This window comes from Protopterus annectens, chromosome 12.part0 (genome assembly GCF_019279795.1).
Source record: "Protopterus annectens isolate FY-2018-M chromosome 12.part0, PAN1.0, whole genome shotgun sequence".
NCBI classification, from domain to species: domain Eukaryota; kingdom Metazoa; phylum Chordata; order Ceratodontiformes; family Protopteridae; genus Protopterus; species Protopterus annectens.
Window position 1 is genome coordinate 1,265,919,410 of NC_056746.1, and position 23,883 is coordinate 1,265,943,292.

The 23,883-nt window shown below is 41.0% G+C and overlaps 1 protein-coding gene across 1 annotated transcript in view; it reads right to left on the bottom strand.

Annotated features, from left to right (window-relative positions):
- PLCG1 (phospholipase C gamma 1) overlaps positions 1-23,883 on the bottom strand; it is a 415,222-nt gene that overhangs the window by 90,882 nt on the left and 300,457 nt on the right. Inside the window, exons 17-19 of the mRNA XM_044089015.1 lie at positions 21,501-21,664; positions 18,546-18,642; positions 3,375-3,599 (exon numbers count right to left, since the gene is read on the bottom strand). Of these exons, the coding sequence (XP_043944950.1) occupies positions 3,375-3,599; positions 18,546-18,642; positions 21,501-21,664 (486 nt within the window). The remainder of the gene's footprint in view (positions 1-3,374; positions 3,600-18,545; positions 18,643-21,500; positions 21,665-23,883) is intronic.

The following is a 23,883-nucleotide window of genomic DNA, read 5'->3' on the forward strand; positions in this document are numbered from 1 at the left end:
TTTCAATACAGATTTAAGGCTATTTACTCCATTTAAACCAGGAAATAAATCAGCTCTCATCCTAGTAATCCTAGCTAAGTATGTACTACAATTAGAATTAGAAAAAAGTCAGTAAATGCTGTCACTGATGGAATGGAGGAAGTACTACATTTGTGAGTTGCAGCATTATACTGGGTGTGACTGGTTACACTGAAAAGGCAGAATTCTTACTTTAAGAGAGGCCTACTATGGTCACTTCCTCCCCAACATATACAAAATCACACTTTTTGAACAGGAAAGCTGAAACACCATCAGTTTTTTAAGCAAATCACTTCTGCGGCTATCCTGACAGACGAAAATTGTATGATTTACATGTCATGCAATTGAAGTAAAAAAACTACTTTGAATGGCACACCAAGGTTTTAAGTAAGCTTATTTAGTATATGGTTATGGCATGTAAATGTATCAGAATGATTCTCATACCAGAATGCATTCACCCAAAACTGCTCCAGAAGAACATATATGATGTAGAGATCATAGAACGGTACAATGCATGTGTTATCTGTACACAGTGAGAAAATGAATCCAAACACCACAATCATATATACTGTAGACATCACAGAATAGTGCTGTTTACAGGTTAGCTGCATATCATGAGCTAATGCATCAAAACACTAACAATATATATGGTGTAGACATCAGAAAACACTACTATGCATATGTTAGCTGCACACAATGAGCTAATTTACTAAAATACTAAATAATATCCACTGTAGAGATCAGAAAATGGTACAATGTATATGTTATGTGCACACAGTGCAATAATGCATCATAATACTATTATGTGTACACTGTTATGGCAAGGTTGTATGACAGGGAAGGCAAAGCACTTCATCTGTCCCTCCCAAGATGCACCATCAGTGTAGCCCATAGGGCTGCATGTTGCAGCACAACACATGAACTGTGGTCAGAATATGCTAACTAGACAGGATTATATTGTCTGCAGCAGACGTATGTCAGAGAACCTCTTCAGCTTCAGAGAGTACATTAGCAGCATACCATGCTGCAAAACCTGAATACTGGCACAAAGCCACAGGTTAATAAGGCCAGAGCTTAGAGATAGCAGAAAGGGCTGTAAGGATCTGCATACTAGACTGCTCCATGTGCAGAGCTGTGTCCTGGAAAACTGCTTGCCAAGGTCAAACTAGAGACCATAACAACATATGGTGGCAGGGAAAAGGAGGAGTAAGTGGTCTTAATGTTGTGATATGCTGGTACAGTAGTAGGTATGTATGCATGTCACATGCTTTCCATAAAGATTGCTGGATCACTTTACAAGCATGCATACCAACACACAACCGCATCTCATTATGCACGGGACAGCTGTGTTTACTGTTCTTGGCCACCGATGTCTTTTTATACTACTGGCAGACCTTGTGGGTATCCTACTGACCTCATATGTCAAGCTAGTATGTGTGTTTGTGCATGTGTAGTTGTATATTGCATTAATGGCATTATGTGCAACATGGACTGTTTCTTACACACTGACTTTATGCACAGTGCCACTGATTTTGCAAAAATGTATCCTGCTTTTCAAGCCCTGACTTGGGCACTTTGACTTGGTGTCTTTATTCTCAAGTTGAGGTGTGTTGGTTTGGATCTCTATAACTTGGTACACTTCCTGATTTTGTGAACTGCACTCCGATGACTTTGCTAAGTATCTTCATTTGCACAGAAGCTCTATAACATAAACCGATAAGGTGCATTGAAATGTTGACATACTTAAAATGCATAAAGTGTTTGATTGTGGATTTCAATAAGGCTCTGTTGTGAGCTTTCTTTGGCACATGAGCTCTACACATTGGCCCTGAATTACTAACCTCCTTAAAAATGATTAAAGACTTCTGGAAAATAAGATGCTCTTTGACAAACAGATGTACTATTCCATCTAAAATCTGAGCTCTGCTCAGCAAGAAATTCCTTTCTTAACCTCTAATCAGCTGTATGCATTTAAAATCAGATAAAATCATCATAAATGAGCCATTGGTTCAGAGTATGAAGGCTGGAAATTTCTTTCATAAGAGCTGGGTTCCAAAATGGGTAAGTCTGCCGCACAGTAGGAAGGGGTACCTGAAAAAGGATCTAATTATGGAAGCAAGCATCTTGGGGATGTGTGTGTGTGTGTGTGTGTGTGTGTGTGTGTGTGTGTGTGTGTGTGTGTGTGTGTGTGTGTGTGTAAGCACAGGAGTGGATGCTACTGATTCTACCCTGCTGGCACTCTGTCATTCAAAGGTTCATAGGCAGTTATAAGGCATGCAATTCAGGAGACCACCTAGGAGCCTAAACCAATTTCTCCAGATCACTGTCTAGTTAAATGACATTCTCAGAGTCACACAGTAGGCAAATGGAAGTTGACAGAATCAAACCATAGACTGCAGGAAATGGCTTAACAGCAGTGTGCTAACTCCCATCTTTTGGCACAGTATGGAAAAACTGCCAATAAAACCACAGCTGTGAAACTGCAATGTACTTCTTTCAAAAGCTTTTTTACTGGTTTGCTCTGCTGTAACTTGTACCCCTATGCTTCTTTATCGCTGCAAAATTGTTTCCATTTTGGAAAGCAGCTGTTGAGGCTACAGAAGAACCTCTATATGTGTTTGAGGGAACACAGACTGGGTGTCAATGAGGTCCAAATGGGTCCCAAACTCTAGCTGTACAGCTCAGTGGTGCAACAAGGTCCTACAGTTCCATTAGGATGCCTATACAGAATTTTAGGTGAATGACTCCAGTAACTATAACCATCTTCTGATGACATCTAAAGCCCATGAAAGGGAAGTGTCTTGACACAAGGGTGTAGCTAAACATACTCTTTGCTCTCTATACAGTATATTTTAATTGCATCACTCAAAAACATTGCAGCTTTTTAATATTAGGTATACAATTGTCTAAAGGAATGTTTTTAACAACAGATACATAACTTGCTTACAGAGATGATTACTGATCTGAAAAAAAATTCTCTTTAACAGCTTTATAAGGAAACACTGAAAATGATGTATACATTTAGTAACTGCTGGGGGAGGGGCAACATTTTGAAAGATGTGCCCGTCATTTTACATGCCAGGTGGGTTGAGAGGCAGTAAAAGGAGTTTGGGAGTACAACATGGAATTTTCTGACCACATCCCTGTCTTGACACATGAGATATCACAGGACCTTTGTTTCCATTCTATCTGCTTTATAACAGACACTTGGCATGGAAACTACCTAATAAAAAACACTGAATTTTGGAACACTTTTTATCACTGCTACACAAACAAAGTTCGATGCTTTTCTGATCTTTAGCAACATAAACTTGGCTGGTATGACACAATTCATGAACATGGCTGTTTTCCTTTACCTGGTGTCTGAAAATTCAGGGCCACCAGCTGGCTGCCACAGATCCACATTGGTACTGGATCATAGTTGGATGAATCCAGACGTTGTCCCTTTGGATATATTCGAGACAGCTGCAGCCGATTGTAATGAAGAAACTTCCGACCTTTCATCTTGTTCACATACTTTTCTGCTTTTGTTTCAGGGAAGGAAGACATGTCCCTGTAACATGCTTTTTCAGTTCCAATCTCTGTAAGTAAAAGCAAACAAAATTACTTGTAAAATATCAGTTTTTTTCAGTTTCTCCTTTGGTGTCTCTTCCCACCCTACCTATAAAATGGAAACAGAGTGACTGCAGTTCAGAAAACAGCAATTAGTGAAGCTTGTTCTCTTTATTATGGCTCAACAAATGCAAGGAGACATTTTGTGACTCACCGATAGTAACTATTAGTCATCTCTTACAACTGTCTCCAAAATCAATACCAATGCAGACTGTAAAGGCCAGTCAGAACTCAAAAAGGCTTAGCTAGAACTATCAGAGCAGCCAAAAACAATCTAAATGTGAAGTTTTTTCTCTAAACAACCACATAACATTAATATCAAACCTTTTATACAAAAATGCAAGACAGCTTTAAACAAAGTGAAATACATTAAGTGATGCTTTCCAAGGAACATCTTTCCAAACTAAAATTAATTAAAAAATGTAACTATGCTGCTGAAAGGAGAGTTGTGCCCAACGCACATTTCCTTTTCTTGGATTGCATTTTCCTTCTTATAACATTATTCCTGTGCTGATACACATAAGAAGCAAGACTTGCTTTTTTCTTCAACCATAGACTATAGGCTTCTATAATGTGAGTGACTCACAAAACACAGCAAAATCAGTGTATGCTTGTGTAAGGAAGCTACCATAACAGTAAACATTTGAGTAGGATTACTGTTGCAACATAATCTTGGGGAACCCGACTGCAGGTGAACGTTGATACCTGCTTCAACTTCCACATCTTGTCACTTGTTTCCCTGGCTAAGCTAGCTACTCCTTCCCAGGGATGTCAGCATGCTCTCAACAGAAAGTGAAACAAGCCCACACCATCTTCAGTTTTGTCTTGTCCATGGAATCATAGGCTTGTGTGCTCCATGACAAGTCCCCAGAGGATCTGGGTATCAGTGAGGACTGTCCAATCACCCTGGGTGAAGTTCTCTCACAACCTGCCCTCCTTGGCCAAAGGTGGGGAATCTGACTTCCCTAGATAAAAATGCCTAGAACAACAACCAAGGTGTGGCAATGAGGTAAAGGTAAATTGGTACCCACCTGAGCCTCGTATTCCCACACTTATAGAAGAATGGGATGAAAGACAAGAATTTCACATACTACAGTGATCCTACTCCAATATCTACTATTGTGGCAAGTTTCTTACACAGCTATACTATGATATTTTTTCCTTCAGATGGATCACTGTTGCAAGCATAAGCTTTAGGGTGGTTTGTTGGCTATTTTCCTGGGCCAAGAAGCAGGAAGCTCTGCAAAGCAGTAGTGGCAATACTTAAACCTGATAGGATGAAAATTCAATCTGTAAGATGTCTGCATACAGGACCAGGTGGCTGCCTTCAGGCTGGCTTAAGTAACTCTCAATCTCTAACAAAAACTGTAGTAGCTTAAAAAAAGACATCAGTAGCTGCATTGTCCCAAGCTGAATGTGGCCTATGTTCCCTTGCAAAGACTCTCCCATTGGCAGATCAGCAGAAGGTAATGTAGTGAAGCAAAACATTTTGATATGATATGCTTAAGGAGTGAACTCTCCTGCTTATTAGCAGCAAAAAGGAAAAACATGATCAGTCTTCCTGAAATCCTTGATTCTATGCAGGTAGTATCTAGGTTGTCTGTGAGCATCCAAAGCTTTGGGATGGTTTGTTGGCTATTTTCCTGGGGCAAGAAGCAGGAAGCTCAGCAAACAGACAAGCTCAGCTGAGGGAGAATAAATCAACTGTTCAAACCTCCCTTGCAGGGCACTCTGTAGCAGAAAGTTCTCATTTCTTGCTAAGAAAAGAATTCTATTTCTGGTCCACCCCCCTGTGGATAAGGTCTATATATATGTCACTATTAAATAACCATTCACATAAGTTTGCAAATGTCCTGCTCAACTGATCTTCTGCAGCATTTTACTGAGATGGAATGTATGCAGCCCTAAAGGTCCTGCCTGACTCTAAATCAATTTCCCATGGCTGCATTGCTGGCCTGCAAAGAAGGTAAGAGTGTTCTCTACCCTGGTTAAGTACCATATCATCATGATGTCTGTCATAATTTGCATGACCCCTGATTCCTATACTGGCAGGAAAGTCCTGAATGCAACAATTACTGCCATCATCTTTTTCATGAATACACGTCTTTTGATCTGTCTTTGTTCTGACTGCCCTGCACTTTGAGATTCACTGTATGAGCTCCCAAAACTATGTCCAAGACAGCTGTGAGACTTGGGTGCCCCTGTACAGGAAACAGCAGTACTGACTTAAGTCTGTTAACTTCACCATGCAATGACTATGTAGAAAAGCTACAGAACAGACTTCTTTAAGGATTGAATATAATATTGCCAAACACCCTTGTGGTACTACTGTAGTCCCTCTTGTAGTCTTGCTAGTGGAACCATGGTGATAACTCCCACCATGTAACACAGGATAATCAAGAACACTCATGCAGACACATACTCGCACCGCTCATTTCCTGAAAAAAAAAGTGCCAGAAAGTCAACCTTGTTCTGGGGAAGAAGAAAGTTCTGCTTGTGAGAGTCTAGCACATCCCACAGGAAGACTACTGTCTGATGAAAGACTCTTAGCCTCTAAATGTAATTCAGAATGTAGGCTAATCCCCTTTGTAACTCCTCCTGTGACTGGGCCTGGATTAGACAGTGATCTAGATAAGGGTATATGTTTATGCACCTATCAGTGGGCTAATAATGGAGCCTGGTTCTTTCTGAAAACCCTAGACATAGTAATTAACTCAAAGGAAAAGGAATTAAATTTATAGACGGCTCCTCTCACTTTGAAACTGAAAATGTGTTTATGTATGGAAATATGTAGGTAGACATCCTTGAAATCCAGGGTTACTATTATGTTGGCCTGAGGTAATAAAATGGGGGGCTAGAAGAGCGTCATCTGTAAGTATCTTAAAATCTGACACTCTTAAAGAATTACTGAAATCTGAGAATCCATGAACTGGCCCTCCAATTTCCCTATTTTTTTGCACTACAAGCAGCTTTAAGTAAAAGGCTGTCTCTTCCTCTCCCACTGGAACTCTCTACTGCCACCTGCTGAAATAGTACTTTCACTAAGAAATGTATCAGATACCTTTGGGCTTCTAGTGGAGGCATCATCCCTGAAATATTGGGAGAGTTAGGAAATGCACCATGTATTACTGAGAGACAATCTGCAGCACATAGTTGCCCTGAGTACATTTTTTTCAATCTTCTGCAAAAAGGGTTGGATGTCTTCCACACTTGAGGGATGAACGTTGGGGGGCAAGAGGAATTTAAGGACTAAGGTGGGGTGTGATGGAAGTGCAGGAAGTGTGGCACACTCACTGCTGCCCCTCTGAGTTTGGGTCCTGATAGCTCCTAGGTTTCTCCTTCTAATTACCATGTCATTTACCCTTCTGAATGGCTTTCTTCATTTTTGCAAGTTTTTCTTTGTGTGTCAGCAGTAGAAGGACACTGTTTAGAGATATAACTCCTACTGCACCTTGGTATGGGAGTGTGAAACAATTGAATCCATTTCCTATGACGTCTTATTAAAAGCATCCACAACCATCTCAAGCACTGCTGAAAGAGCAAGTGGTTAGGAAGTGTCCAAATACAAAAGGTCTATACATCTGTATTTTGGCTATCAGAAATCCCTTTGGCTTCCCATTTCAAATGTTTCCTTGTTAAAAGGCAGGATCTCTTCAAATAAGATGTCTTTTGGTACATCACCAGAAGACAAGGTGCCATCAGCATTCATGTCATAACCGAAAGGGAAGGACATTTGTGAGTCACAAGTCAGCTTCTCGTCACCATCAGGATCCAAGAAGTCCAACCAACTTCCTTTCCCGAATATGGGCAAATCCAGAAATAGAATGTTGGCCCAACTTGGTGTGCAGGTTTTGCAGAATGGAGAGGAAAAAAAAAACTTGAACTTCTGTCAGTCCTAGAATACAGTTTCTGTGGTGATTAGGTCTGTGGTACTCCCTTGTTTGTTGCTAACATATATTGGTAAGGTCTGCAACTTGATATTTGAATAATCTTCAGACATCTATGTCCTCAATATGGCAGAAGATGCTGCCTGGAGAGCGATGATTCACAGTTAAGAATTCTGCACCTCAAAGCTATGGTTCTGCATTTTCTCTGGCACCAGGATAATAGGAATTTCACCAAACCCAAAAATGATGATGAACTGGGCATCAGACACAGATTCCTGGGAAATGGCATTTGAACCAACTACAGGTAAAACTAACTTTGGACTTAGGGGGCATGCATGCATCTAACTGCAAGGCTGCCTGTTGTGGGGCACTGCCAGGTGCTCTGGTAATAGGAGGGGCGAGAGCTGGGAGCTGTTAAAGCACCTCCATGGAGTTGTCACCCCTGAACGTGGGTAGGTCAGCAAGGATGGAAGCATTACTTACAGTCTTCCATTTCTCTCTTTCTCAATGGACCTACTTCTCAATATGCTTTCTATGCATAATGGGCTGTCCAAAGAAGATGACTGCTAAAGGACATCCTATACAGCAGCAAGGTGTGAAATGGGTTACAGTTTATTTTTCTCAAGGCAGATTTAGAAAATGTTCTGCCTTTTCTTAATGATTTTTTTATTAAACCTAGCACAAATACAGAGAAGGCGAGAATATGAGAAGGTCATAGAAAATCTCTGATCACAGAAGTCACTAGCTAGTATCCGACACCCACACATGCATTAGGTGGGTATACTATGCTTATGCCTACTTACACCCAGAACCAGAAATAGGAATCCAGCCAAAAAAAAAATTATAACAATTAGAAATAGATTTCCTTCGATAGGGGTCTCATCCATTTCTGAACTGTGACCAAAACCACAGAAATATGAGACACACAGAGTAACAGTGCAGATAACATTTACTGTAACATGGCATGAAAAAAATGAAGATGGGAAAGAATTACCCCTGTTTATATCAGGTGCATGTTAGCGTCCCTGAAAAGGAGGAGCCAGCCAGGCTAGTGGATAGGATGCTAGATGTAGGTCAGACACTGGACCTCACTCATCACTGACTACCCAAAGGTTATGATGCAACAGTGATGCATATAAAAAACATCGAAATTCACTACAAAAATCGACAAATGCCTGTTTCACAAATACAAAAGACTCTCCATTTTCTCAAAGTGAAGGAGCGATTTAAGATAATGTTGCTTGTGTATGTAATACTAAGGTAGATGCTGGTGCAACTGTTTTTATGTAGGTAAACCAATAGAGATTAAAAAACAGAATTAATGACTATAATACTGACATGAAAAATACTAATCTCAATGTATCGTATAAGCATGTTGCAAACACTAACAAACAACATTATTTTAAATTTAGATGCACTGCAACTATAAAGCAGAAACAACATGTGACATTGAGCAAGATCTGTATTTTGAGATGGAATGCCAGAATTTACTCAACACGTCTCCTTGTTTAAATGAAAAATTTACTTTGCAGCCTTTGTTAAAAGATAAATGTGTTAATTTGCATACATAACAAATGTGCATATTTTACTTATCATTTAAAATACGTAACAAAGGATCATAGGACATTACTAGGCTATCGACCCAGAGGTCATTTTAAGCCTAGCCGTTTCAACTCAATGTAATACCATAGAGTTACTAGTCAATAACCAAGACTGCATTTCATGATGACTGCCCATGTCCAGGAAGGTTAGGAAGATTGTGGCCATTATCCCCGATAAGAATTTATGGTGCCCCATCCACTCATCCAGGTTCCATTTGAATAGTGTCATAGAGGTGCTCTATTTCACATGAACTGGTAGCATGGTGCCCCATCCACTCATCCAGGTTCCATTTGAATAGTGTCATAGAGGTTCTCTATTTCACATGAATTGGTAGCATGTTCCAAAGATATGGCAGTTGCTGGAAGATAAATCTGTCCCTCCAGCATGTCCTATTTAAGTCGAAGGCCATATTCAAGTGCCTGGAACAGGTAGCCCTAGACCCATTTGATTTACGAATATGCAGTAAGTTCATTGGGTCTTGGGTTGCTCCACAGGCGAGGCATAAGTCTCCCCTAAGAAGTCTATATGATACGGAGTCTCCATTCACACTGAGAAAGCACAGAATCATTTATATATCTGAAATGTTCATTTATGGATTTATGCAATAATGCTACTTTACTGATTTTTTTCCTGACTGTGATTCACTCACATTGAAGTAGTCTACAGGAGTAGCTGGATGCATTCTTTTGCTTCTATTAGATCAGGCCGATTTGTTTTAAAATGAGTTACTTCTCTTTTGTGGTATGTGTGTATATAACTCAGCTTCCTCAGTGCACAACACACCAGTTTGAATGCAGTCTCATGACACTAAGAATTTGTCTCCCTAGCTTTTACACCTTCTTTCCCATCAGTTTTTAAGGCTTTTGGTCAAGGGAAAGCTGAGTTAGCAAAGTATTTGCAGCTCTTCACTCTTGCCTACCCAGAGAGTCCTATAGCTATGGTGTCTAAGATTTGACCCTCATCTGCCGTGCTGTTAGTTCTTGCTCCCTTCTTTCCCACCCCTCTAGGGTCACAATCCTTACTTAGTCTTTAATGTGTAGTCACAGGACTAAGGAACCTGACACAAATAACTGAAAGGCTAACATACTGAAGCCAGTGCTGGATGCATTTGCACTTTAGCTTCATTAAATGACAGGGGAGAATACTACTCAACACAGGGGATTTCCCCTTATTAATGGCATAATAAAAAAGCTCTACCATGTCTCTCTAAATCTTGCCAAACCAGACTGCCCAACACTGTTCAACTCAGCATAAGCAACAAGGTCATGCTCACTGTTTGGATGCTTCAGGGCCTGGAAGAGCCCTGGTGACATCTGTAGTTTTAGTGCCTGACAGACAACTGACAATCATCTTGCCCTTTGCCAGTAGTGTAAATGTATCTGTATGCCTGACAATGGAGTCATTAACATCTACAACATTTCTGGTACTATTTTCTATTTTGTCTCTGAGGTCTGTCTTAAGGCACTGGGTTTTTTTTTTTTTTTGCTAGGTGATTACTTTTGACAATGTGTGTTAATATTGTAGTATTAGGCATGAATGTCAGTGTACCTAAGTAGTGGGTTTATACGAGTACGAAGCTCTGAGTGGCTTAAGTGTTCTAATCAGTCTTGGAAAAAAAAAATTTATATATATATATATATATATATATATATATATATATATTTTTTTTTACTACTTCTGCACACCTGGGTTTATGCAGGTCTACTACAAGTGCTCGTGTACCATTAGCTTGCAACATAGTTCTTTGCTCCCACTCGCTTGTGTTGGCAAGTACCCCAACAACTCAATGCCCATGAACCTCTCAGAACCTTGACACTAACCCTAAAAACACCCACCCAGTCCCTAATCTTAAATTCAGATTGCTCCCTAAACCTAAAATCCCTCTCCCCCCTCCCTTTTTCATCCCTAATCTGATCACTCTCTAAACATAAAATTGTCCTCCCTTCCCTAACCTTAACCTACAGAATGCTCTCTAAACTTGAAATTCCCCTCCACTCCCTAACCTTCTGATCACTCCCTAAATCTAAAATCTCTTGCACTCCCTAACCCTAACTTTCCAATCACTCCTTAAACCTAAAATTCTCCTTCCTTCCATTATCTTCCAGTCACTCCCTAAACATAAACCACCCTAACTCAGTTTCCCTTCCCACCTTCCTGAGCCACACGCACTTCTGCAGTTCTGCACGTCAATCCGTAGAATGCAAGTTTTTAGCGTGCATCAGCTGCTTGGCTGAACTCGTATTCGCGTTTGAGCATGAGAAGCTAGGAGCATAAGCTGCAGCACGGTCAAGTCCCTGGCTTTGAGGAACTTGACTTTGAGTGCTTGGGACTCAACAGCTGTAAGAAAAAGTACAGTTGTGTACACTTACCATAAATGTAGATGTTCGAGTGTATTCAATGTTGCAGTCATTACCTGTGGGGGTTATCCCTGCTGTGGTAGCCCTTGGCTGGCCCGAATACCAGAGTCAATGTTTTTCTGCATCGGTTGCTGTTGCTTGCTGGCTGACGTAAAGTTGTCAGTGCTATAAAGGAAGGCAGCCAATGCCATTATATCAGTTTTTCTTGCCCTAACCAGTCAGAGGTGCAAGTATATATAGTAAAGTGGTCCTGGTGGCTAAAAGCCACAGTTAGAAACTTATGTCTCCATAAAGAAAAAAGATACAAGAGGGAAGGAGGGTGGGAAACCAGGACTGCAACAGTGAATACACTCAAACATCTACATTTATGGCAAGTGTACAGAACTGTACTATGTTCTTCATGTTTCACTGTTGCCGTCCATCACATGTGGGAGGATTCCCAAAGCTGAGGACAGGGGTGGTAGGATTAGTAAGAGACCTAGGAATGGGTCATCATGCCCTGCAGAGACAAACCCTGCCCAAATAGAGGTAGGTGGTAATGCTTGGTAAAGGTATGGACAGAAGTCCAGGCGGCAGCTTCTAGGATGTCCCTGGTGGTAACTCCTCTGACAAATGCTGTGGAAGTGGAGGCTGCCCTACTGGAATGGGTCTGATTAGACTTAGAGGGGTTTCCCATACAAACTGTAGCAGAAATGGATACAGTGTGACATCCATTTGGAAATGGTTTGTTTGGAGATGGCCTTCCCCTCTGCCCCTGGGGCAAAACTGACAAGTAGTTGGTCTATTTTCCTGAAGGGTTTAGTCCGGTCCAGATAGTATCTCAGCTGTCTGTGCACATCCATTTAGTGCAGAATTCTTTCCCCCTTGTTTTGGGGGTGAGGAAAGAAGGTGGGTAGATGTACGGCCTGGTTGAGAATTACATTAGCTACCACCTTGGGCACAAAGGAGGAATTAGTCCTGATGGAGACCTTGTCTGCATGGAAGATGATGAAGGGCTCAATGGCCATCAGTGCCTGAAGTTCTGAAACCCTTTTGGCTGAGGTGATAGCTAGGAAAAAAGCAGTCTTCCAGGAGCGGTATCTTAGTTCTGCTGAAGCAGCAGGTTCGAAGGGTGGTAAAGTTAGTTTTTCCAAAACATAATTCAGGTCCCAGGCTGGAGAGGGTGGACTTTTGGAAGGTCTGATATTAGAAGCTCCTCTGAGGAATTGTTTAATCAAAGGATGGGAAGACAGAGGCTGTTCTGTATCAAAATGAGCTGAAATGGCTGAGGCGTGGAGCTTAATAGAAGAGAAGGAGGGGCCACTATTAAGTAGCTCCGCTAGGTAGTCCAGGATAAGTGAGATGGAAGGTTGTGAGGTATTTCCCCCTCTGGACTGTCTCCAGGAGCAAAATCTTTTCTATTTTCCTGTATAAGATTTTCTGGTGCTGGGCCTTCTGGCCTCTGTGATAATGTCTAGGACCTGTTTGTTTAACAGGGGCCCCTTGTTTGTCTTTAGAGTATTAGCCATGCTGACAGTTTGAGAGTCTGCAAGTCTGGGTGCAGCCCTCCCCAAGATAAGAGGTCTGAGATCAGGGGAAGCTGCCTGGGAGGCTGCAAGGTCAGGCTGCGCAGTAAGGGGTACCAATGTTGTCTAGGCCAATCTGGAGCAAAGAGAATGGCCTTTGGTCTTTCCTCCCTTATTTTAATCAATACCTTGGGGATACGAGGCATGGAAAGGGAATGCATACACAAAGAGGGTGTTCCAGGGGAAGATCAAGGCATCCACCTTCCACACTAGGTGGTGATACTCCCTGGTCTCCCACTCCTGAGTGATTTGTAAAAAGATTTTTCTGTGGAGCTGCCATTCGTAGGGGTCCAGTAAGTTTCTGTTTAAGTGGTCTGCCAGGGTGTTGTTGATCCCTGGTAGGTATTGTGCTATCAGGTGTAGTCCCATGAAAGAGGCTGCCAGCCAGAGGTTCATGGCTAGCCTGCACAGATGGGTAAAATTGGATCCCTCCCTGTTTGTTGATGTACCACATTACTGTGGTGTTGTCTGTTATGATAAGGAGAACCCCTGGCCTGGGATGGGGTTTGAAGGATGTCAGAGCCTTTTGTACTGCCATCATTTCCTTCTGGTGATGTGCAAGGGAAGATGCTGGGCATTCCAAAGACGTTTGGTGCAACTGCCTTCTAGGTGAGTGCCCCAACTTATGTCTGAGGCATCAGTGGTAATTGTCTGCCTGGTTGGGCGGAGGGTGACTGGAAGACCCTTGTTCTGGGCACAGGCCCCTGCCCACCAGAGAAACTCGGCCCTTATCCAGGGGGATCAGAGGTAGAGAGGTCTCTAGAGGCTGAGAGTGCTGACACCAGAGGTTCTTTAGGTACCACTGAATTTTCCTCATGTGAAGCCTGGCCAGAGGAATTAGAAGGATGCAAGATGCCATGTACCCCAAGGCTTGAAGGAACTTCCTTGCAGTGAGGTGACTGCTGGAAGCCAGCTGGGTAAAATAGAGAGGCAGGAAGGTCTGTTTTTCTGGGGATAGGAAGGCCATTTGGGATGCAGTGTCTAGAAGTGCCCCCAAGTAAAGGATCTTCCTGGAGGAAGTTTGCCATGACTTCTTCTCGTTGATGATGTACCCTAAGGAGATTAGCAGGATTTTGACAAAGAGGAGGTCCTTGAGGAGCTTTTTTTTTTGCAATCTGCCTGAATGAGGCAGTCATCCAGATAAGGGTACATTTTTATATTTTTCTGTCTGCAAAAGGCTATGGCTGAGGCTAAGCATTTGGTGAATACCATGGGAGCAGTAGATAAGCAGAGAACTGAAAGTGTTGTGAGCCTGCTCTGAAGCGAAGGAATTTCCTGCAGGATTCTATTATGGGGATGTGGAGGTAGGCATCTTTTAGATCTAGGGTAACTAGCCAGGCATTTTTTGTCAGCATAGGCAGCAGCTGCTGCAAAGTTAGCATTTTGAATTTGGGGACCACCAAGAAGGTGTTCAGAATGGATAGATCCAGGATGGCGTCCCCAAGTTCCCCCTTTTCTGGGAACAAGGAATATTCTGGAATAAAAGCCTTTGCCTGTTCGATCTGAGGGGACAGGTTCTACTGCCCCTTGGGATATGAGAGTTTGGACTTGTTCAATGTCTCTGCCCACTGATTTGGAGGTAAATCTGGGTACCCTCTCGGAATTGGTAGTTTGTTGAAGGAGAATTTGTATCCCTGAGAAATGATGTTTAAGACCCATTGGTCCTTTGTTACAGAAAGCCAATTCTCTTTGCAGAGGGAGAGCCTTCCTCCTTGTTTTTGGAGGGCAGAGGGGGGAGAGGGAGTCATTGACAGTTTTTGCAATAGAGTGATGGCTTAGAACTCCTTGCCTTTGGAGTGGAATTTGCACTGCTTGGTTCTCTGCTGACCCTGAGATAGGAGTTTGGGTGGTCTGTCCCTGGGGGGGCTTACCTTGTCCCTGTCTGCTAGATGCAGGAAAGCAGCAATGTTTTGAGGGAAAATTCCTGTTGAACCTAGGAGGTTGTACCTGAAGGAAATATTTTACTGCTTGCATAGATTTTGTTTTGTCTTCCATCTTTTTAAGCACCTCTTCTGATTTTACTCCAGAAAAGTTGTACTTAATCCAAGGGTGCATCAAGTAATTTAGATTTGACATGATCAGGGAGAGGTTGTTCCTTCAGCCATGCATGTCTCCTAATGACAGCTCCTGACACTGCTGCCCTGCTTGAGGCTTCTAAGGTGTCATATCCACAGTGTAATGAGTGTTTAGCCACTTGGCAAGTAGAGTGCAGTAAATCTATCAACTCTTTCGAATTGGCACAGTCAGGAAAGGTTGAAATCTTTTGTTTTAATAGTTCCAAAGTGTTTTGTTGATATTTTAACATGTGAGATGAACAGTTGAGTGCTCTGATAGCTAAGGTTGCAGAGGTGTATAGTTTTTCACCCCATCTGTCCAGAGCTCTCGAGTCCTTGTCAAAAGGAGTAGGGTTCATTGTAGAACTAGCCTTAGCTCATTTTGGTCCCTGTGTAATGACCTCTGGGTCTGCAGTAGGATTTCAGTATAGGTATTTGTGAGAATCCGGTACTCTGTAATGGTCTCTGTGTAATGACCTCCGGGGTCTGCAGTTGGATTTCTGTACAAGTATTTGTGAGAATTTGGTACTCTATAATACATGTCAGGTTTTCTGGAGGCAGGTGAGAGGGTTTCAGGAGTTAAGCTGGATTCCTGGAAGACATCATCAACCACCTCTAAGATGGGGGATGGCCAATGGTCTGTGCTGGGGCAGGTCTAGAAACTCTCTTAGTCTTTTCTTAGACTGAGGGAAGTCCTGGGATTCCCAGTGGAAATGTTCCCCAACTGTGTGAAGGGTTTCCCCAAAAGAAAGATCTTCTGGTGGGGAGGCAAAAGGAATGGATTCCTCTGCATCTGAATCCTCATACGCAGTAAGAGGTATTTGTTCCTCTTCAACATCTGAATAATCAGACTCCTCAGAATCCTGCTCTGCCAGTACTTCAGGGGAAGGGTCCTGTTTCCTTTTAGAAGGTGCAGCCTGACTACCCCTGATAAGGGTGATAAGATCATCCGCCATTTTAAGCATTTGGGCTTGGGTGGTGAAGCAGATGTAAAATGGTAGCTAGAGGTAGTTTTCCTAGGACTGGCCTTGCCTCTAGGCCTAAGAGTATCCATCGGTCTGAGAGAAATGGTAGTCGGAGGAGAAGGCATTGTTTTATGTCTAGATTCGGTAGTGCGAAAACCCTCCTCGGAAGCCGGTGTGTGCGTTGCGGCTCCAGACCCAACCAAGGCAGAGACAACTAAAGGCTCAGAAGACAATGAAGATTTCTGCTGCATAACAGACTCCGAAAGGGTCTCAGTAGAGGCCTGCGAAGGTATCGAATCGGGCAACAGGGGCTGCAAAGGCACCTCACTGAATTCCGGAATACTGACAACCTGCTTAGCGGTAGAGTCGTCGGAAGGTTTAGCCTTGTGTGGTTTATCTCTATCTTTATCCTTATGTTTTTTTCAGAAAGCCTATGGATTGTTGGCTGCCGGATGCCTTTTCGGAATGCGAAGACGGAAGACGAAAATACCTGGCTACAAAAAGAGCTCTACGATGAATGATTGTCACGTTAAAGAGGACACAGAACCAGCAACGTAGTATTTCAACATACTAAATTTTAAACTGGACCACATAAAAGCAGACTAGGTGGGGGCCTACGCCCTCCAGACCCCCCCAATGTGGGGGGCTGTGCACCCCCCCAACTATATAGACTAACTCCAGGATTGCATTACAGTGGAGAAAAGATTATATACCTTTCACTTACCTTACAGTTTTCTACATGCTGCCACTATTATGCCCTTTTCCCCATATACTTCTCACTTACCTTACAGTAATCTAAATGCTGCCATTACTATGCCCTTTTCCCCATATACCTTTCACTTACCCAACAGTAATCTATATGCTGCCACTTCTATGCCCTTTTTCCCACTGTAGTGCGATCCTGGATTTAGTATATTTAGTTGGGGGGGGTGTAGCCCCCCCACCTAGTCTGCTTTTATATGGTCCAGTTTAAAATTTAGTATGTTGACATTTTATTATGGGTTTCATTCAAATGACTTTTCAGTTTTTTGAAATTTCAGTCTTTTGGTCTCAGTCAAATGAGGTTTCTATCATATGATATTGATCCATGTAAATGAATATATATGTATATATACACACTCACATGTGTATATATATATATATATATATATATATATATATATATATATATATATATATATTGATCTACACACACACACACAGACGCGCGCACACACACACACACATGCACACACACAAACACACACATGCGCGCGCGCACACACACACACACGCACACACACACACATACACACTAGAGGAAAGAAGTTATACCAGCAATGCTAATAATAATAATACCACCTTACAGAGAAGGTAAAGAACCAACAGGATAATACCAGTTTTGGTAAAGAAAGATAAATTAGCCTAGCAGGTAAAGAGAGAATATTATAAAAGCTATAAACAAAAAGAAAATTAAAATCTGAAGTTTTTACTCACTATTCCCAATAAAATCAAGATATTGAGCTTGAGGGAACGCAATCCTGACCGAATCGTTAAGAGCAGCAAACGAGATCTGAGGTAATGCAGTGGTCGGAGCATTATAAGTACAGGCAGGAGCTCAATAGTTGGATCTTAGAATCTAGAGAAAGTGGCTGAGTCGGATCAAAGGATCGGATCAGAGAACCATTCACTGAGGAACAAAGAAAATGACCGCATCAGATCTTTAATTAAACTGATCTGATTCTATTTAGTTAATCCTCCTGGGCATTGGTAAAATGATTTCTGGTTGGTTTTTAGATGCACTTGCTATGGGGTTTTGCTGTTATATTTCCTTCTTGTTTTGGTATTTACCTCTGACATAAAGACATCAGAGATTTCTTTTTAAGCTGAATGTTTCAGAACATAGCTAGATTTTTTTCTTAATGAACCCTAATAAAGGTTGCTGTTGTTGTGTCTTTTGGCTTTTCCCAGTTAGGGGTCACCACAGCGGAACTCCGTTCCGCTAATGATTGGCAGTAGATTTTTACGTGCCGACTTGCCGGGCTGACGCACAACCTTCAACGAAGGAACGCCCATTCACCCTAATAAAGGTAAAACATTTAAATAGCTAGAGGAATCTTATATGTTGGAATAAGTGCCTTATTAAAAACCTGCCCGTCATTGTGCAATCATACACCAATGTGCTGAAGCATTATATATCACATGGAAAAATCTACATATCTCCCATGATGCCCTGAGGTCTTTGTATAAACTCTTCTGATAGAAGCAGAATCAGAAGTATAAAATGCATCACATGCACTAGGAGGAACGTGTAGACAACTGATCTATCAAAAGTTACATTGTTTCACACTTTGGATTCTGAAAGAAAATTCCTTTGAACAACCTTACTCACATCATTAGCCCAGACCCAAATGTTTTACCATCACTTGCTTTTTTTGACAACAAAAAATAAACTATTTAATCTAGCAAATACCATGTGTAATAAAATGCAAGAAACAACACTTACTTTCTTCATCAAAAGGAACTGGACGGCAGTAAATGACCAGCTCAGACAACTCCAATGCAATCTTCTTCCGTCTCTCCATCAGTTTTCCTTCAGTAAGCTGTGCAGTTTCATAACAAAGGGAAATAAGACATTTTAATGTTGTAATGTTCTCTGATAAGGGCAGTCTGGTGTGCAACACACACACACACACACACACACACACACACACAAACACTCACTGTCAGTTAGGATGCACTACTGAACACAAGGACAAACTCCTGTATATTGAAAGAGGAAACTAAAATGGACAGCTACAATGGAAGGTTAATGCCACTTCTCTTTATTGAAAATCTGCTGTTAATTAACTACTTAGTGAGAAAGCACAGACCAACCCTACACTTTCTTCTATGACAGCATGACCCTTCAATCAGTAGAGTTAGTTTCTTTATAAGCTTAGATTTGATTTCTACACAAACATCAGCATAAGCCATGCAGAGTATCACTACAAATACATGAAGGCAATGTGAAACTGTTTGCCAGCTCACGTTAACCCTGACCGACTCATGGCTAAGCATGCCATGTTGTCTATATCTTTAATACATCTACGACACCCAAAGTTAAAGGCCAATGCCATGTCTTCTTCTCTCACTCATATCCACTGCTTTTGCCACTTTGCCCAAGACTACTAGTCTAGGCACAGAGCATAAAGGAGGCAAACTGATCTATGCACTAAAATCCCTTGTGTTACGCAATTCTCACATGTTCTGACAGCGTCATTCTAAAACGTCAACCTGACATCAACAGAGCAAAAACAAATTAAAGCACATGCCAAAATAATTTGCTGGCACAGAACTGAATATTTATTCTAAGATTCTGTCACAGTGCTGTTCTCTGATTGCAACACAAAATTGTCTTAACTTGGGCAACTGTATAATTGATTCAGCTAAGCAGAAACAGCACCATTGTTGAGTTACACCTTTCTTTAAAAATAAAAACACTTTTCTCCAGTACTCAAGAGAAATGGTCAATGACTACTTATTTTGTGTGATGTATTCCTTTTTTGACTGTAAAGTATAAATGCAGGATTGAACATTTTCCTCTCTTTTATCAAAACACTGAGTTGAAATAAATGTTTCAAAACTGAGGTATAGTTTGATTTATTTACCTTACCTCTATAAACCAGCATTAATTTCACACAGCAAGGTATTTTGATGACTGCATAGATCTCCAAAGATACATGTGACAGTCAGGGCTGACTTGTGCCTTTAAATGAAGTTACTGCAGTGTAACAGCAGGGCAGGTAACCCCAAGGTAAACATACAGTACTGGCGGTTTTGCACAGCATCCAGTCCTATCCCGGGTCTATATTATAAAATCAAAAAGACTTTACCGCGAACGCTCACATGAGCGAAAATGCCGATAATTGAAGTTGCTATTGTGGGGGGGCTGCACCCCCAACACCCCCGCTAAATATATATTCTAACTTCGAGGTCGCACTACAGTGAGGAAAGGGCAAACATTCCACTCCTCACTGTAACACGACCCCACAATCACGGTTTCGATTCCCGGCATTTTTGCCATGTCAGTGCTCGCACTAAAGTCTTTTCGTGCCTCTAATACAGACCCTCCTATCCCTACTATATCAAGCAATGATGTCACAGCATTCTTTTAACACTGGGGTAAAAGCAAAACCATCTCCACCTCTAAAAGAACATTCTGATTGTTACTCTAAGCTATTACAATGAAGTATACAACAAAGTAAAATATACTACATTACTAACCAACCCCACCAAGACTGCTAAGGCTGACCACTTTTCCAACAGCAAGAAAACAAAACAAAAGCAAAGCTTTCAAGTCACATAGACTCCTTCTCAGTGCATAAAGTAATTCATTCCCATTACTTCCACTGCAAATATTTTAATACAAAAGCTGGCCTATCACAACCACATGACACGTATTTGCGATATGTCATACTGAGAATGTTACATATCTTGCTAATTGCATGAAATGTGAATGTTTCTATATAGGAAAAACGAATCAAAAGTTTAAGGAAAATATCGGGTTCCATCTGTCAGACATATGTATGAACACTGACACTAATGCGCTAAGTAAACAAATTCTGCAGCTAGGGAATGAGCACACACTCAGGGTTAGGGTGCTCCAGAAGGTGTGTGTTCATAAGCAAGAGTGGGATCTATTTAACACAACTGAACTAGCTAAGTATAAATGGATCAATTACTTCAGGGCAGACCCGCCATTAGAACTAAATATTATGAATAGTATAAAACCTATTTTAAAATATAAACAGAGCTTTCTATGATTTTAACTCAGGCTGTAGTAATTAATTATATATGTACATTTTAGGTGTTTTTATATATACATATATATATATATATATATATATATATACATATATATATATATATATATATATATATATATATATACACACACACACACACACACACACACACACACACACACACACACATTTTTAACCTCTTCTTAAGTGGATTTTGTGTATATATATATATATATATATATATATATATATATATATATATATATATATATATATGATTTAACTTTGTATCTTTTTAAAAGGTTATTAGAATGTGCCATGTGATGTGTAATTTGGTTGTGGTAGGTTGGTTTTTGTATTACATATTTGCCCTAGAAGTAATATGAATGAATTGTTTTACGCATCGAGAAAGAGTATGTCTGACTTGAAAGCTTTGCTTGTGTTTGTGAAATAAAGTGCCTTTATTTTTAAGATGGCTGGATTCCTAGCTTTCTGCTGTTGGATTTATACATTTTTGCTGTTGGGTTCTATTTAGCTGCCTATAAGAGTTACAGGTGTTGCTGACCCCTTTTCCTGAGATATGTGACCTCTTTCAAGTGGCAGCATTCAGCAATTAAAAAAAAACACTAACCATATAATACCAAGCAGTTTTGTAAAACCGAATTGGTACCTACCCTAGCATCTGCAGTGTGAGCTGCTTTATTGATCTTCGCCATCCAGTCCATGAGATCTTCTCGGGAATCAGCAGCAACATCTAAAGTCTGGCCAGGACAAGGGACGGATCCAATGCTTATGGTGAAAACAAATTGCCGATTGTTTTTTCCTTCTGGACGCAAAACTTTACAGGAATAAAGGAAAGCAAACAAAGAAATGAGAACAGTTTGTTAAAGCTGGTCATTATCAGTTTCACAGGATGCTACATGGTATAAACTGAACTAGTCCAGTCACATCGGTCTAAATACAAAACTGCAGCAAAATGGAATGGAGTCCACATGTTACCGCACTGCTCAATGCAGTGGAGATAAAGAAGCTGTGAAAGCAGGGAGTCAAACTGCAGTTATTTAGTAGGGAGAAATAATTCAATGCAGCCAAACTTTACCCAGAAGGCAGTGCTGTTCACTAGTGATACACTCACCAACAGCAAGTCAATAAAGGGAAACAGTACAGTGGGACACAAAATATAAAGTGAAACAGTACACTGGAACACAAAATATAAAGTAAAGCTGCAATACAATGAGTGGTGGGTATCTGCTTAGGTCAGTGATGAGCTACCCAAGGCAACAGACAGCAGGACAGGGGAATGAAAAACATACTGCATCTTTTGCAAACTCCTAGTGCCCAATACAGATACCATGACTATGTTGAAAACTCCTGCTTACCAAGGACTCTGCTGAAACTGTGTAGAACACAGAGAGATGACAGAAATAATGCCCAGCACGGCTCAAAACCCAAACGTATCCACCCAAGTTTTCATTGTGGCCTAGCATATGTGGTGCAACAACAGAAAACCACACACACACACACACACACATGCACACACACACACATGCACACACACACACGCACACACACACACGCACACACACACACGCACACACACACATGCACTTGCACACACTTAGTTATAATGTGTGGGGTTGGGTATATTTCTAACAGTTATAAATCAGAATGTCTTATGTCATGACACTCTAAAACATGTGACAGTGCTGCAGGGATGGGAATACAGATGGCTCAAAGTATGGTGACTTGAAGAAACAAGGAAAAAAGGTAGCTAAGAAGTTCAGAAGTAGTGGCAGAGAATGTGCAACAAAACTATTTAACCAAATAAAACTTTGAAACCATGCATGCTGTTGGCATTCGTAGGTTTTTACCATATCCATTTTGTCCCTAACCAGTGAAGCTCTGCAGTAGTGATGTCTCTCCGGCAGGGTGGCCTTACCAATGACCCAGGTCATAAGCCATAAGGACTTTACAGGTACTATTTCATTTAAGGGATCACTACTTTGCCTTCAAAGTGAGAATTAGTGAAGGAGTTAAATCGGATGTTAATTGAAATGCCCATAGCACTACAAAAGGAATAAAAAAAGGCAAACTTGACAGGGGGTACAGACCTGTTGTGTTTACCTAACTACCCACAAACAAAACTGCCTAGTTGCAGACTCTCTATTCTTCACCTGCTTTGACAGTGAAAAGAATACAATTTATACTTCTAACACACTGTACCACCACACAGTATTTATCCTTACAAAACAGGGCTTAGAAATGGTGAGAGAAAAATAGCTTGTGAAGATACTTGCATGAAACAGAATTATTAAATTCCTAGCACAAATATTCTTCTCAAGGACAAAGGAATTAAACAGTTAGGTATATTTATAGCCTTATTAAATGACATCACCTGTCATTCCAGACTTTTTGAATTCGAATAAGGGAATTACTTCACAAAAGAAAGTGTCATGGAATGCAGTGGCGGCTAGTGACTTCAAATCAAAGGGGGGCTGCAAGAGAAAGCTGAATGGGTGGGGCCAAGGGGAAGGGCTATGCTCAAAACCACAAAACCTGGGACTTTAATTAAATACACTGCCCTGGGTGCCAAACCATCATTATGAGAGTCCAATCAAGACAAAATGAAGTGGAGAAGAAAAAAAGTATTTCAATGAATTGGCTACATGACAGCTTACTTAATATCTAGATGGAAACAATAAGGTTGAGAGGCATGAAAAAAGAAATTACTTTTTAAATACATTACTGGAATGCCAGTCAAAATTAAATATAAAAAAAACAAGCAGCACTCAACCCAAATCACTTCTGCTTGCACTGCAGTTCTGCTTATAATTTATATTCAACTTTATAAAAGTACCAAGTAACATGCTGAAAGTAGCAATCTCTGTGATACCCCCACTTGTAAAAATATTTGTTATCCAACAAAGACCTGCTGCCTGACAACTATCTACTTGTTTCATGGGGAAAACATGATCAAAGTAAAAAATGAACAGCAAACAAGAAGCAAGCTCAAGATAAATTGCTTAAAGGATTACTGCGCAAGTTATGGACCACACA